Source organism: Pleurodeles waltl, chromosome 5 (assembly GCF_031143425.1).
Source record: "Pleurodeles waltl isolate 20211129_DDA chromosome 5, aPleWal1.hap1.20221129, whole genome shotgun sequence".
NCBI classification, from domain to species: Eukaryota; Metazoa; Chordata; class Amphibia; order Caudata; family Salamandridae; genus Pleurodeles; species Pleurodeles waltl.
This window is the reverse complement of record NC_090444.1, coordinates 538289463-538302691: the sequence shown is the minus strand read 5'-3', so window position 1 is coordinate 538302691 and position 13229 is coordinate 538289463. Positions and strand designations below refer to the sequence as shown.

At 45.6% G+C, this 13229-nt stretch overlaps 1 protein-coding gene across 1 annotated transcript in view; it reads left to right on the top strand.

Moving 5' to 3' along the window:
* PNPT1 (polyribonucleotide nucleotidyltransferase 1) overlaps window positions 1-13229 on the top strand; it is a 357765-nt gene that overhangs the window by 20019 nt on the left and 324517 nt on the right. The window contains exon 6 of the mRNA XM_069234364.1: window positions 7850-7913. Coding sequence (XP_069090465.1) covers window positions 7850-7913 — 64 coding nt within the window. The remainder of the gene's footprint in view (window positions 1-7849; window positions 7914-13229) is intronic.

The following is a 13229-nucleotide window of genomic DNA, read 5'->3' as shown; positions in this document are numbered from 1 at the left end:
GAGACGACTCACCTTCTACACCCCGACCTGCCAGCTCCGCTCAGCCAACCTCGCCCTCGTCACCGTCCCTCACATCCAAAGAGTGACCACCGGCGGCAGATCCTTCTCCCACCTTGCCGTCAAGACCTGGAACACCCTCCCCTTGCTCCTGCGACAGACCCAAGACCTGCTGACCTCCAGGAGGCTACTCAAGACCTGGATGTTCGAGCAGTAGCAGCACCCCCCTTCCCCTCAGCGCCTTGAGACCCTCACGGGTGAGTAGCGCACTTTATAAGTGTACTGATTGATTGATTGATGCTCTTGGTTGATGTGTTTCTCCAGAATCTTGGCAAGCATAGGCAGGAGAGCAACGGGACGTAACCTTTGAGGTCACCAGGGTCCTATCCCATTTTGTTTTCGATGGGCAAAATGATGGTCTCTCTCCAGGTGACCAGGAACACTCCTGATTCTAGCACCTCTGCATACATCATCTCCAGTGGCACCGTAATGGATTTGTTTACTGTAAAGAAATGGCTCCCTGTTGCAGTTACCCCCCACTTTTTGCCTGATACTGATGCTGACTTGACTGAGAAGTGTGCTGGGACCCTGCTAACCAGGCCCCAGCACCAGTGTTCTTTCACCTAAAATGTACCATTGTTTCCACAATTGGCACAACCCTGGCACCTAGGTAAGTCCCTTGTAACTGGTACCCCTGGTACCAAGGGCCCTGATGCCAGGGAAGGTCTCTAAGGGCTGCAGCATGTCTTATGCCACCCTAGGGACCCCTCACTCAGCACAGACACACTGCTTGCCAGCTTGTGTGTGCTGGTGGGGAGAAAATGACTAAGTCGACATGGCACTCCCCTCAGGGTGCCATGCCAGCCTCACACTGCCTGTGGCATAGGTAAGTCACCCCTCTAGCAGGCCTTACAGCCCTAAGGCAGGGTGCACTATACCACAGGTGAGGGCATATGTGCATGAGCACTATGCCCCTACAGTGTCTAAGCAAAACCTTAGACATTGTACGTGCAGGGTAGCCATAAGAGTATATGGGCTGGGAGTCTGTCAAAAACGAACTCCATAGCTCCATAATGGCTACACTGAATACTGGGAAGTTTAGTATCAAACTTCTCAGAATAATAAACCCACACTGATGCCAGTGTTGGATTTATTAAAAAATGCACACAGAGGGCATCTTAGAGATACACCCTGTATTTTACCCAATTGTTCAGTGCAGGACTGACTGGTCTGTGCCAGCCTGCTGCTGAGAGACGAGTTTCTGACCCCATGCGGTGAGAGCCTTTGTGCTCTCTGAGGACAGAAACAAAGCCTGCTCTGGGTGGAGGTGCTTCACACCTCCCCCCTGCAGGAACTGTAACACCTAGCAGTGAGCTTCAAAGGCTCAAGCTTCGTGTTACAATGCCCCAGGGCACTCCAGCTTGTGGAGATGCCCACCCCCTGGACCCAGCCCCCACTTTTGGCGGCAAGTCCAGGAGAGATAATGAGAAAAACAAGGAGGAGTCACTGGCCAGTCAGGACAGCCCCCAAGGTGTCCTGAGCTGAGGTGACTCTGACTTTTAGAAATCCTCCATCTTGTAGATGGAGGATTCCCCCAATAGGGATAGGAATGTGACCCCCTCCCCTTGGGAGGAGGCACAAAGAGGGTGTACCCACCCTCAGGGCTAGTAGCCATTGGCTACTAACCCCCCAGACCTAAAACACGCCCTTAAATTTAGTATTTAAGGGCTTCCCTGAACCTAAGAATTTAGATTCCTGAAACTACAAGAAGAAGAGGACTGCTGAGCTGAAAAAACCCCTGCAGAGGAAGAACAGAAGACACCAACTGCTTTGGCCCCAGACTCACCAGCCTGTCTCCTGCCTTCCAAAGAAACCTGCTCCAGCGACGCTTTCCAAGGGACCAGCGACCTCTGAATCCTCTGAGGACTGCCCTGCTTCAAGAAAGACAAGAAACTCCCGAGGACAGCGGCACTGCTCCAAAAGAACTGCAACTTTGTTTCAAGGAGCAGATTTAAAGACCCCTGCAACTCCCCGCAAGAAGCGTGAGACTTGCAACACTGCACCCAGCGACCCCGACTCGACTGGTGGAGAACCAACACCTCAGGGAGGACCCTCCGGCGACTCCAAGACTGTGAGTAACCAAAGTTGTCCCCCCTGAGCCCCCACAGCGACGCCTGCAGAGGGAATCCCGAGGCTCCCCCTGACCGCGACTGCCTGAACTCCATTTCCCGACGGCTGGAAAAGACCCTGCACCCGCAGCCCCCAGCACCTGAAGGAACGGAACTCCGGTGCAGGAGTGACCCCCAGGAGGCCCTCTCCCTTGCCCAGGTGGTGGCTACCCCGAGGAGCCCCCCCCCTTGCCTGCCTGAATCGCTGAAGAGACCCCTTGGTCTCCCATAGGAAACTATTGGAAACCCGACGCGTGTTCCCACACTGCACCCGGCCGCCCTCGCGCTGCTGAGGGTGTACTTTTTGTGCTGACTCGTGTCCCCCCCGGTGCCCTACAAAACCCCCTTGGTCTGCCCTCCGAAGACGCGGGTACTTACCTGCTGGCAGACTGGAACCGGGGCACCCCCTTCTCTCCATTGAAGCCTATGTGGTTTGGGCACCTCTTTGACCTTTGCACCTGACCGGCCCTGAGCTGCTGGTGTGATAACTTTGGGGTTGCTCTGAACCCCCAACGGTGGGCTACCTTGGACCCAAAACTGAAACCTGTAAGTGACTTACTTACCTGTTAAAACTAACATTACTTTACCTCCCCCAGGAACTGTGAAAATTGCACTGTGTCCACTTTTAAAACAGCTATTTGTGTTTTATGTAAAAAGTATACATGCTAATGTAATGATTCAAAGTTCCTAAAGTACTTACCTGCAATACCTTTCAAATGAGATATTACATGTAAAATTTGAACCTGTGGTTCTTAAAATAAACTAAGAAAATATATTTTTCTATAACAAAACCTATTGGCTGGATTTGTCTCTGAGTGTGTGTTCCTCATTTATTGCCTGTGTGTATGTACAACAAATGCTTAACACTACTCCTTTGATAAGCCTACTGCTCGACCACACTACCACAAAATAGAGCATTAGTATTATCTCTTTTTGCCACTATCTTACCTCTAAGGGGAACCCTTGGACTCTGTGCATGCTATTCCTTACTTTGAAATAGCACATACAGAGCCAACTTCCTACATTTACCATTTGCAGCACTCTGGCAGGGCAGGGATCATTCGGGGACCCCAAGTGATTCTCCAATAGAAGTGACTTGATTTTATTATTCACCTAAAGGTGTACACTTTGCCAGGGTTGGGCCCCCAACCACTTCATCACAGGTGCCTGTATCCTGCTCCCCCGGATCTATACATGGGGTTGAGAACTCTGAGTGAATCTTTAAGATTTTGTCTCTAAAGAACTCAGCAACTTTATTGCTGAAAATCTGTGAATGTAATAGCTTCTGAGAGGGGTTAGGGGCAGCTAAGTCCTTTACCTCTTTAAACAATTATTTAATCACATTGCCTGCACTCCTTATTTTCTGTGAATAGAAGCTTGACTTGGCGGTTTTAATAGCACATTTGCATGTTCCCCTTAATTCCCTAAGCTTTGCTTTTTCAAGGGGTCCAGGGTCTAGTTTCCATTTTCTTTCCTGCCTTCTGCACGACCTCTGAAGTGCCTTAAGCTCTTCAGTATACCATGGGGCAGAGACTCTTTTTATCACTCTTGGATTTGACTTCCCTCAGCTGGGCCACTTCCTCAATTGCTTTCCTTACCCAGGAATCAAGATTCTCCACCCGTGATCCTTGAACTCCCTATAGCCTCCCCTGATGCCTCTCTAGGGCAAAGAGAGATGCTCCTTCTCGATACAACCCCAGTTCTTGCTGTGGGTGGTAGAAGTATGCCTTTGGTCCTTCTGTGTCCTATATCTAACTTCAAAGGAGTGAAGACATCTGTCCAGTCTAACTGCAGGCACTCCCCAACAGTAACTAACTCCTGTGTGGAAAAAATGCTATCCAATACATGCCCCTCTACGTGAGTGTTCGAGGTAATTGCTTGACTCCAACCAAAACAGGATATAAAGTCCAGGAGGATTCAGGCGTCACTATCTCCCTTATCCTCCAAGTGGAAGTTGAAGTCCCCAAGGATTAAGCAGTGGTTGGTAGATGTTAGTGATTCGGTGATTTGGTACCAGTTCTCAAAGAATTTGTTCTTGGGCCCTGGTGGATGATAAACCAGGATACCTTCCAGCCTTGACGTATCCCTTACCTCAGCTTGAAGTAGCCACCTTCACAAGTGTCTGTAATGGTATTTAGGAGATCTAGATTGCAGCACGAGCTCTTTTTCAATATTATTACTTCCCCCTTTCCTCCTATCGTGCCTACCTAACCTCCCCACTCCGTATCCCAAGAGAATAGCTGTAACAAAGTCTGGCCCATGTCTCGGTCAGAAATAAACAATCCAACCTAAATTCCAAAATGGCTTCCCATATTTCCAAACTATGTTTGATTAGGGAACGGGCATTAATCAGCCCACATCTAAGAGTGTCCTGAGTAGCCATCTGCCCCATCTCCGAAAGCAGACTCATAGGGAGCCCTTTGTCGGAATGTTCGTAGGATTTCCAGGCACAGTGCCTCCAACTCCATCCATCTACGGCGGATGAGGGGGCCAAGTCCACTACCTTGCAGCATGTCTTGGGAAGATAGCTCATAAGCTGTGCCCCTGTGTATCGTAGCCGGGTGGTGTGTCCTTTAAAACTGGCAGCATCTCTGGCCCCTGGACCCGGTCGGGCATGGACGGTCATGCCAGCCGCGCGTCTGTGGGCCGTCCTCCTTAAATGCTGCTTGCCGGCACATGTGGCAGTGGGGGAAATGGCACCAGAAAAAAAGACTGGTCCATTGTCGCCTTTTTAAAATTGGGTCTTCAAATATGGCTGCATGCTTTCAGTCAGGACTCGGGCTCCAACAGGCCCTATGCCTCCAGTGACTGAATCATACTGAGCAAGAAAAAAAAATAGGGAGGAAAACCCTCTGTTTTCCTGCCCTCTTCCCGAGCCAACTCACAAATAGGTGTCTGTAGGAAGTTGGCTCTGTATGTACTATTTCAAAATAAGAAATAGCATGCACAGAGTCCAAGGGTTCCCCTTAGAGGTAAGATAGTGGCAAAAAGAGATAATTCTAATGCTCTATTTTGTGGTAGTGTGGTCGAGCAGTAGGCTTATCAGAAGTAGTGTTAAGCATTTGTTGTACACACACAGGCAATAAATGGGGAACACACACTCAAAGACAATTCCAGGCCAATAGGTTTTTAAATAGAAAAATATATTTTCTTAGTTTATTTTAAGAACCACAGGTCCAAGATTTACAAACAATACTTTAAATGAAAGGTATTTCACGTAGGAACTTTAGGAACTTAGAATTAGCAAAATAGCATATACAGTTTTCACACAAATGGCAATAAGCTCTTTTAAAACTGGACACAGTGCAATTTTCAACAGTTCCTGGGGGAGGTAAGTGTTTGTTAGTTTTGCAGTTAAGTAAACCACCTACAGGGTTCAAAGTTGGGTCCAAGGTAGCCCACTGTTGGGGGTTCAGAGCAACCCCAAAGTTACCACACCAGCAGCTCAGGGCCGGTCAGGTGCAGAGGTCAAAGTGGTGCCCAAAACACATAGGCTTCAATGGAGAAGGGGGTGCCCCAGTTCCAGTCTGCCAGCAGGTAAGTACCCGTGTCTTCGGAGGGCAGATCAGGGGGGTTTTGTAGGGCACTGGGGGGGACACAAGTCAACACAAAAAGTACACCCTCAGCGGCACAGGGCAGCCGGGTGCAGTTTGCAAACAGGCGTCAGGTTTGCAATGTAGTTCAATGGGAGACCCAGGGGTCTCTTCAGCGAAGCAGGCAGGCAAGGGGGGGGTGGGGGGGGGGCTCCTCGGGGTAGCCACCACCTGGGCAAGGGAGAGGGCCACCTGGGGGTCGCTCCTGCACTGGAGGTCGGATCCTTCAGGTCCTGTGGGTTGCGGGTGCAGTGTCCTTACCAGCCGTTGGAGCAGGCAGTTGCGGTTAGGGGGAGCCTCCGGATTCCCTCTGCAGGCGTCACTGTGGGGGGTCAGGGGGGTCAACTCTGGCTACTCACTGGCTCGCAGTTGCCGGGGAGTCCTCCCTGTAGTGTTGGTTCTCCACAAGTCGAGCCGGGGGCGTTGGGTGCAGAGTGCAAAGTCTCACGCTTCCGGCGGGAAACGTGTGTTCTTTCGAAGTTGCTTCTTTGTTGCAAAGATGTTTCTTCTTTGGAGCAGAGCCGCTGTCCTCGGGAGTTCTTGGTCCTTTTAGATGCAGGGCAGTCCTCTGAGGCTTCAGAGGTCGCTGGACCCTGTGGAACGCGTCGCTGTTGCAGTTTTTCTTGAAGTGGGGAGTAAGGCCGGTAGAGCTGGGGCCAAAGCAGTTGGTGTCTCCGTCTTCTCTGCAGGGCTTTCAGGTCAGCAGTCCTTCTTCGTCTTAGGTTGCAGGAATCTAGTTACCTAGGTTCTGGGAGCCCGTAAATACTCGATTTAGGGGTGTGTTTAGATCTGGGTGGTTAGTAGCCAATGGCTACTAGCCCTGAGGGTGGCTACACCCTCTTTGTGCCTCCTCCCTGAGGGGAGGGGGGCACATCCCTAATCCTATTGGGGGAATCCTCCATATGCAAGATGGAGGATTTCTAAAAGTCAGAGTGACCTCAGCTCAGGACACCTTAGGGGCTGTCCCGACTGGCCAGTGGCTCCTACTTGTTTTTCTCATTATCTCCTCCGGCCTTGCCGCTAAAAGTGGGGTCGTGGCCGGAGGGGGCGGGCAACTCCACTAGCTGGAGTGCCCCGGGGTGCTGTAACAAAGGGGGTGAGCCTTTGAGGCTCACCGCCAGGTGTTACAGTTCCTGCAGGGGGAGGTGAGAGGCACCTCCACCAAGTACAGGCTTTGTTACTAGCCACAGAGTGACAAAGGCACTCTCCCCATGTGGCCAGCAACATGTCTGGTGTGTGGCAGGCTGCTAAAACTAGTCAGCCCACACTGGAAGTCGGGTATGGTTTCAGGGGGCATCTCTAAGATGCCCTCTGGGGTGTATTTCACAATAAAATGTACACTGGCATCAGTGCTGTGGAGTTCGTGCATGACAGACTCCCAGACCATATACTCTTATGGCTACCCTGCACTTACAATGTCTAAGGTTTTGCTTAGACACTGTAGGGGCATAGTGCTCATGCACTTATGCCCTCACCTATGGTATAGTGCACCCTGCCTTAGGGCTGTAAGGCCTGCTAGAGGGGTGACTTATCTATGCCTATAGGCAGTGTGAGGTTGGCATGGCACCCTGAGGTGAGTGCCATGTCGACTTACTTGTTTTGTCCTCACCAGCACACACAAGCTGGTAAGCAGTGTGTCTGTGCTGATTGAGGGGTCCCCAGGGTGGCATAAGACATGCTGCAGCCCTTAGAGACCTTTCCTGGCATCAGGGCCCTTGGTACCAGGGGTACCAGTTACAAGGGACTTACCTGGAAGCCAGGGTGTGCCAATTGTGGAAACAAAGGTACAGGTTAGGGAAAGAACACTGGTGCTGGGGCCTGGTTAGCAGGCCTCAGCACACTTTCAAATCATAACTTGGCATCAGCAAAGGCAAAAAGTCAGGGGGTAACCAGGCCAAGGAGGCATTTCCTTACAGTGTCCCATTCCGGACAAGAAATATTAAAATGCACTCAATGTTAAAATTATTAGAACAAACTTTTGAACCGTTAAAATTAATCAGACATAAAAACTAGTATAAGTGCAACTTCGTGTCAGCCTTCTTAGTTTATATATTATTTCACTGTCCTATTTTTGTTTTTCTAATTTCATAGATACTTTGCAATATCTTAGCAGTTGACGGTGTCAATGAACCAGACATACTTGCAATTAATGGAGGTAAGGAATGAAGACGTTTGTCAGAATCTACTAACACCTGAAAGCTGTTTACATGTTAAATGTAAATCTGTGAATGTTGCAACATTTTTTATGTCATAATAAAAGGAATAATCAAGAGAGGGCTGGATTTGAGCAACAGAAAAGAAAGAATGGAAGGCTGTAAGCATGTGTTTTAGGCCTGCTCCTTGCAGTCTTCCAGAATCTTTCATGTATTTATAGAGGTCTTAGTTTTATAAATTAATGTTGCCCACAAATGAGATAACATTTAAATACAATCCTCTGTTGCTTGTCCAGAAAACTGTCTTTGAATCGTGAAACTTAAATAATCCCATGTTTTAAGGAAATCTAGTGTGCACAAATCATTGGGGGTACCATTTTGTCCCTTTCCCTGAGCATCCTGAAATATTTCAAAACACAGATTAGGATGGAGAGTAAGTGCCACAGACCCAGCTTTAATGTGCATTTACAAATGGATGTGCACACTGTTGCTTTAAAATAAAATCTTACCTAGAAGAATAAGTATTTCTGATAGTCTTACCGATGTACTTTGATAGAGAGGGCCCATCAAGTCCAAGCAAAAGGTTTTTGCCAGGTGGCATAGAGAGCCCCATGTTTTTACACTATATTGGCTACAGTGTTTTTCAAATAATTCTGCAATAACTTACTGACCCACGACAGAGTGATGTATTAATTATTGCTCAATGAACCAGCGTGGGTAATTGGATTTCCAAATGCTTGTAATCTATGATGGTCCCTCCTGCCTGTTATGCAATTGATTTTAATGTTAAGCAAATTAAAGTTGCCAGCAGTGAAGTGTCTGTATATGTGTCTAGTCCATAGTTTGGCCTGTTGTATCATTGACAAAAGCATCATCTTTACACTGTTATAATGCTTCTTTGCTCGTTAGAGGCTGCCTTGCTTTCCCAGAACCAGGCTAGGAGTGAAGTGCCCAGTTTTAGAGTTTAGCTTCTGATATCACCATTCTCTTTTCACTGAACTATCCTTTGCTTTGTCTTCCACTTTAACGCTTGATCATGACATCATTGGCTGGAGTCTAGTGATTCTTCTTCTACTTGTACTTGAGTCACAAAAGGTTTTGCTTATCTAAGTTCAATTTGTGTGGGATTAATGTATATCCCATAAAGTTCAGAAATCCTACCTGCTGGTGGAATAAATGTTAGCAGGATCAGTTTCTGATGTTTTCTTTCCAGAAAGGATTTTGCAGTTAAGCTCTCTTGTAGCTATCTTTCGAAATACTTAATTTGGATTTACAATGTAGATTGAACCTCTGAGGGGATAAGGGTTTCGAGTAAAATCACTACTTCAGAGTGTTGCTCTTGATCGAGTAGCAAAAAGGAAACAAATTAACAAATTTAATATTGAAGTGACTTATCAATCATGACAGACAAATGGTGCATTTGATTTGTCCGCAGGAAGAGTTCTGTTGACAGGAATGCCCGTGGTGTTTGCACTTTGCAAAGCCCATGAAGATCAATATGTTTTGGATTCAAGTTAAGTTGGATATAGTGCTTTATCTCCAAGTAGCCAGTACTTGTCTTCTGTGATTGAGAGTAATTCAGCTTAAATAAGTAGGACTCTTTGAAGAAAAGTATACACTGAATGTGGCTAAGATAACTATTCTGTAACAGTATATTTATGCTTGATGTCACTACTGATAAGTTACTATAAACGTAAGAGTATTATACCATAAACATCTTAAAATATTTGTTCTCCAAATAAAATCTGAGAGCTCTGTGAAGCCCATCTGTGAAAATACCCAAGTGAGACTACATAGTCTAACTTATGATTCTCTGTCACTTATGTTAATGCATAATGTTGAAATGACTGTTCTACATCATTAATGATTTCTGTGCTGCTTGTTGGTTCAATCCTGATCACACCCAGGCAATTTATCTTGACCGTCCAGCAGTGCAGGTATTCTAACTTTCAATCAAGAGTATGGAAATCTGATTGGTGGTGTCCCTCAAATCTCTACTGAACTTACCCAGAGGGTTTGGCATTAGAGACAACATTACCTGCCAAAGACACATATAGTATATGTGAGTAGTTCCCCTCTCCCATTTTTCCACATACAAGAAACCTGGACTAATACATATGAAACTTCATTTGAAGAGGTAGTCTAGTGTAGAATATATGCAAAAAGATAGCAATTGATATCAAAAGAAGTGTGGTGAATGCAGATGAACAAAACATAAACAAATCAAAACCAACAGCATATTGCACTACATGAATTCCCTTCCTACTAGATCCTGGTTAATAAAAAAAAAATAGCATTGAAAATTGTGCCTTTGCAAGCGTTGCACTAAATATGTTGAAAACATGAATGCTGAAGGCAGTAATCCTGAAGCAAACATGGTTAAGCTCTTTCTATGAAACGCCGGTCTACATCTGGCCCGCAACCCTGCTGAAGAAATAACAAGCATTATAGAAATCCTTCTTTCTCCTTTGAGAACGCTGAAGACTCCATCTGTACAATGACTTGGGGGTATCATGAGAAAACACCTCTGTGACCAGCGATGCAGTATGTGAAAAAAACGCCATGGATATGCTCCTAATATAAAACATTTTTCTAGTTCTTTGTTAAAGCACTGTGGGCCTGATTCTAACTTTGGAGGACGGTGTTAAACCGTCCCAAAAGTGGCGGATATACCACCTACCGTATTACGAGTCCATTATATCCTATGGAACTCGTAATACGGTAGGTGGTATATCCGCCACTTTTGGGACGGTTTAACACCGTCCTCCAAAGTTAGAATCAGGCCCTGTATGTTATATGAGTATATGAATCAAAAGCACACAATTAAAATACATAGATCACATATTGTCATACATTCAAGAGCATGAATGAAGAAAAAAAGAAGTTGTGAATGAGAAAAAGGATCTGGGAGCTATAGGCCTTAAGAAAGTAGTGGCAGGTAAACAATATGCTGTGCACCCAATCCAACAATGCACAAACGTGGCATACTCTTTTACATTACCAGTATAAGAATTTATCTTAGCAAAACAACTGCCTGTCAGTTAACATCGTTGGGCATGAAGGGCACTCTTGGTTGTCTGAAATACTTGAGTGAAATAATGTGCAGATTTGGGTATAAAATACTGTATTTTGGCTAGGGAACAGGATATTGTAATTGATAAAAATGAATGTGGCCAGCTCTCATTTTTGTGGTAGAGGAAAAAGCTGTAATATATGCACTTGGCTAGAGGACGTTAGGATTCATGTGCAAAGGAGTTCAGAACATTGGGAGGTAGAAAGCTGTTTGTGGGAGTTTTAACCTTTTGAACTCATGTCATCATCTGTTTTTACTAGTGTTTAAACTGTCATTTTGCATCAAAGGGTGGGAGGAGAGAATGTGCCAGGTGAGCATTTTGAAAAAAGAGAACAGGTTCTTACCTGCAGTGATGTGAAGTTCTCAAAATATAATTGGGCACCCTAAGAAAATGAATTGAAAAATATTATTTTAGATGAATTTTTGTAGTAAATAATTGTTAAATATTTTGACATGAACCCTCCTATTCACAAACCAGTCCTGCTGTTGTGTTGAAAGGTGGCCCACATTCTGTGAGGTGGCTGTGCATTAAATGTAATGAGTGGGTGTTGGTGATTGTACTGCTAGCACGTCACTGCCATGCCACAAAGACTAATTTACAGCTGCAAGCCTTCAGGATTAGGTTTTTACAACCATTGATATAGATAGCCAAACACTATTTCTAGGATTGTGGGAAAGTATCTTTAAGTCTTGCTAATGTGAAAAGTGATATTAAAGTTGCCACTTTATTGTCATCTGTCACTTTTTCATTTTAAGCTTCTACAGAAGTTGTGTGCATATTTTGAAAGGTGAATCCTATTATGACTTGGTAAGAGTTACTGAATATATTTTCTATCAGACTGCGTTATGGGGGTCATTATGCCACCAGCTGAACTCATTGCAGCCATTTGACAGCCAGTGCGGTCAAGTCCCCGCCGGCCAACAAGTCTCCTCCATCATTCTCATGTAAAGTGAATTCACTAGCTTCTTCATATCTTTTACAATATCACTCAAGGTCTGGCTATCATAAACACATGAACATCACTCACCAACAATCAGAAGTGAATTAATCAGTTGTCACTCAAAAAGCTTCAACAAAAATCCAGTTTCTTTGCCAAAAATGTCTTTAAATGTGACTTTGTAACTGACTGGGAGATCAAAGACTTAAATGGTTTCTTGAAACCTTTTGATCTTAACCTCTTTGTTTTCTTACTACAAATGTAGAAGAATCATCACCCTAATAATTTCTGGCCTGAAAACCTGTTGAGCAGGCAGCCCCCTCAAGCCAGACAGGTGAAACAGTCACCTTTTTTAGGTTCAGCCTGAGCAGCGCTAGCACAGAGAGGCATGTTTTATCCAGAATATGGGCTTAAACCACACCCATCGATTACCACTGGTTCTTTGTGTCATTCAGAATTCCTACCTTTTGATTGGTGCATTGCTTGTCATTGGCCCCCTTAGGTGCTTGGTTCCCACCCAGGGGACATCGCTAATTGATCATTCTGTTTGGCCATCCAACATGTTTGTGCTTCCTCCTGGTCGTCCATCCCAGCGTGAGTATTAGAACTTACTGGTGCATTGTCCCTCGTTTATTGTTGCTTCCCCTGGTCACTGCTCCTGCTCACACATTCAGAAGCTTGACACTCATGAGCTTGTGTTGGAGCCACGATACCAATGCACTACCATTCTATTGTGCATCCTTTTTTTTTTTTTTATAGGCATTTTTCGTTCGTACTCTACATTTTGCCACTTGGAAGCAATCCTAGTCATGAATAAACCTGTGCTTTGAATGCACAGCTTAAAACGTTTCTCAAAATGGGTGCAGCGCTTCATTTTTCAGCACGGTGCCCGAAAGTCATTGGGGGTGTGTTGAATTCGAGATTGCAGGGTGCAGTACCCTATGTAGCCAAAAGAGGTCCCTAGTGACTGCCTGTAGTACTTCAGCCTTTCCCTGCTTTATGAACAGTAAACGTTGCAGGTTTTTTTGAGCCAGCATATTATGTTTGTTTTTTATTGGTGCTCCACGGCGCATCCCGAACCCATATTCCACTTGTTTATTTCTGAGATCCTGGCACCTATAAAATGTTTCTAGCTTCATTTTTATTTGCTCCATGCATTTCATTTTTTATGTTTAGTGTACTGGTTTGATCTGGCAATCCCAAGACAACTACCAGATGCATGTTTTGGACTGTAATACTATTCCGTGCTTAGCTGACAGCATTAGGTTTGTCCTTCGACTCACTTGCTGAAAACCATTAATTCAACA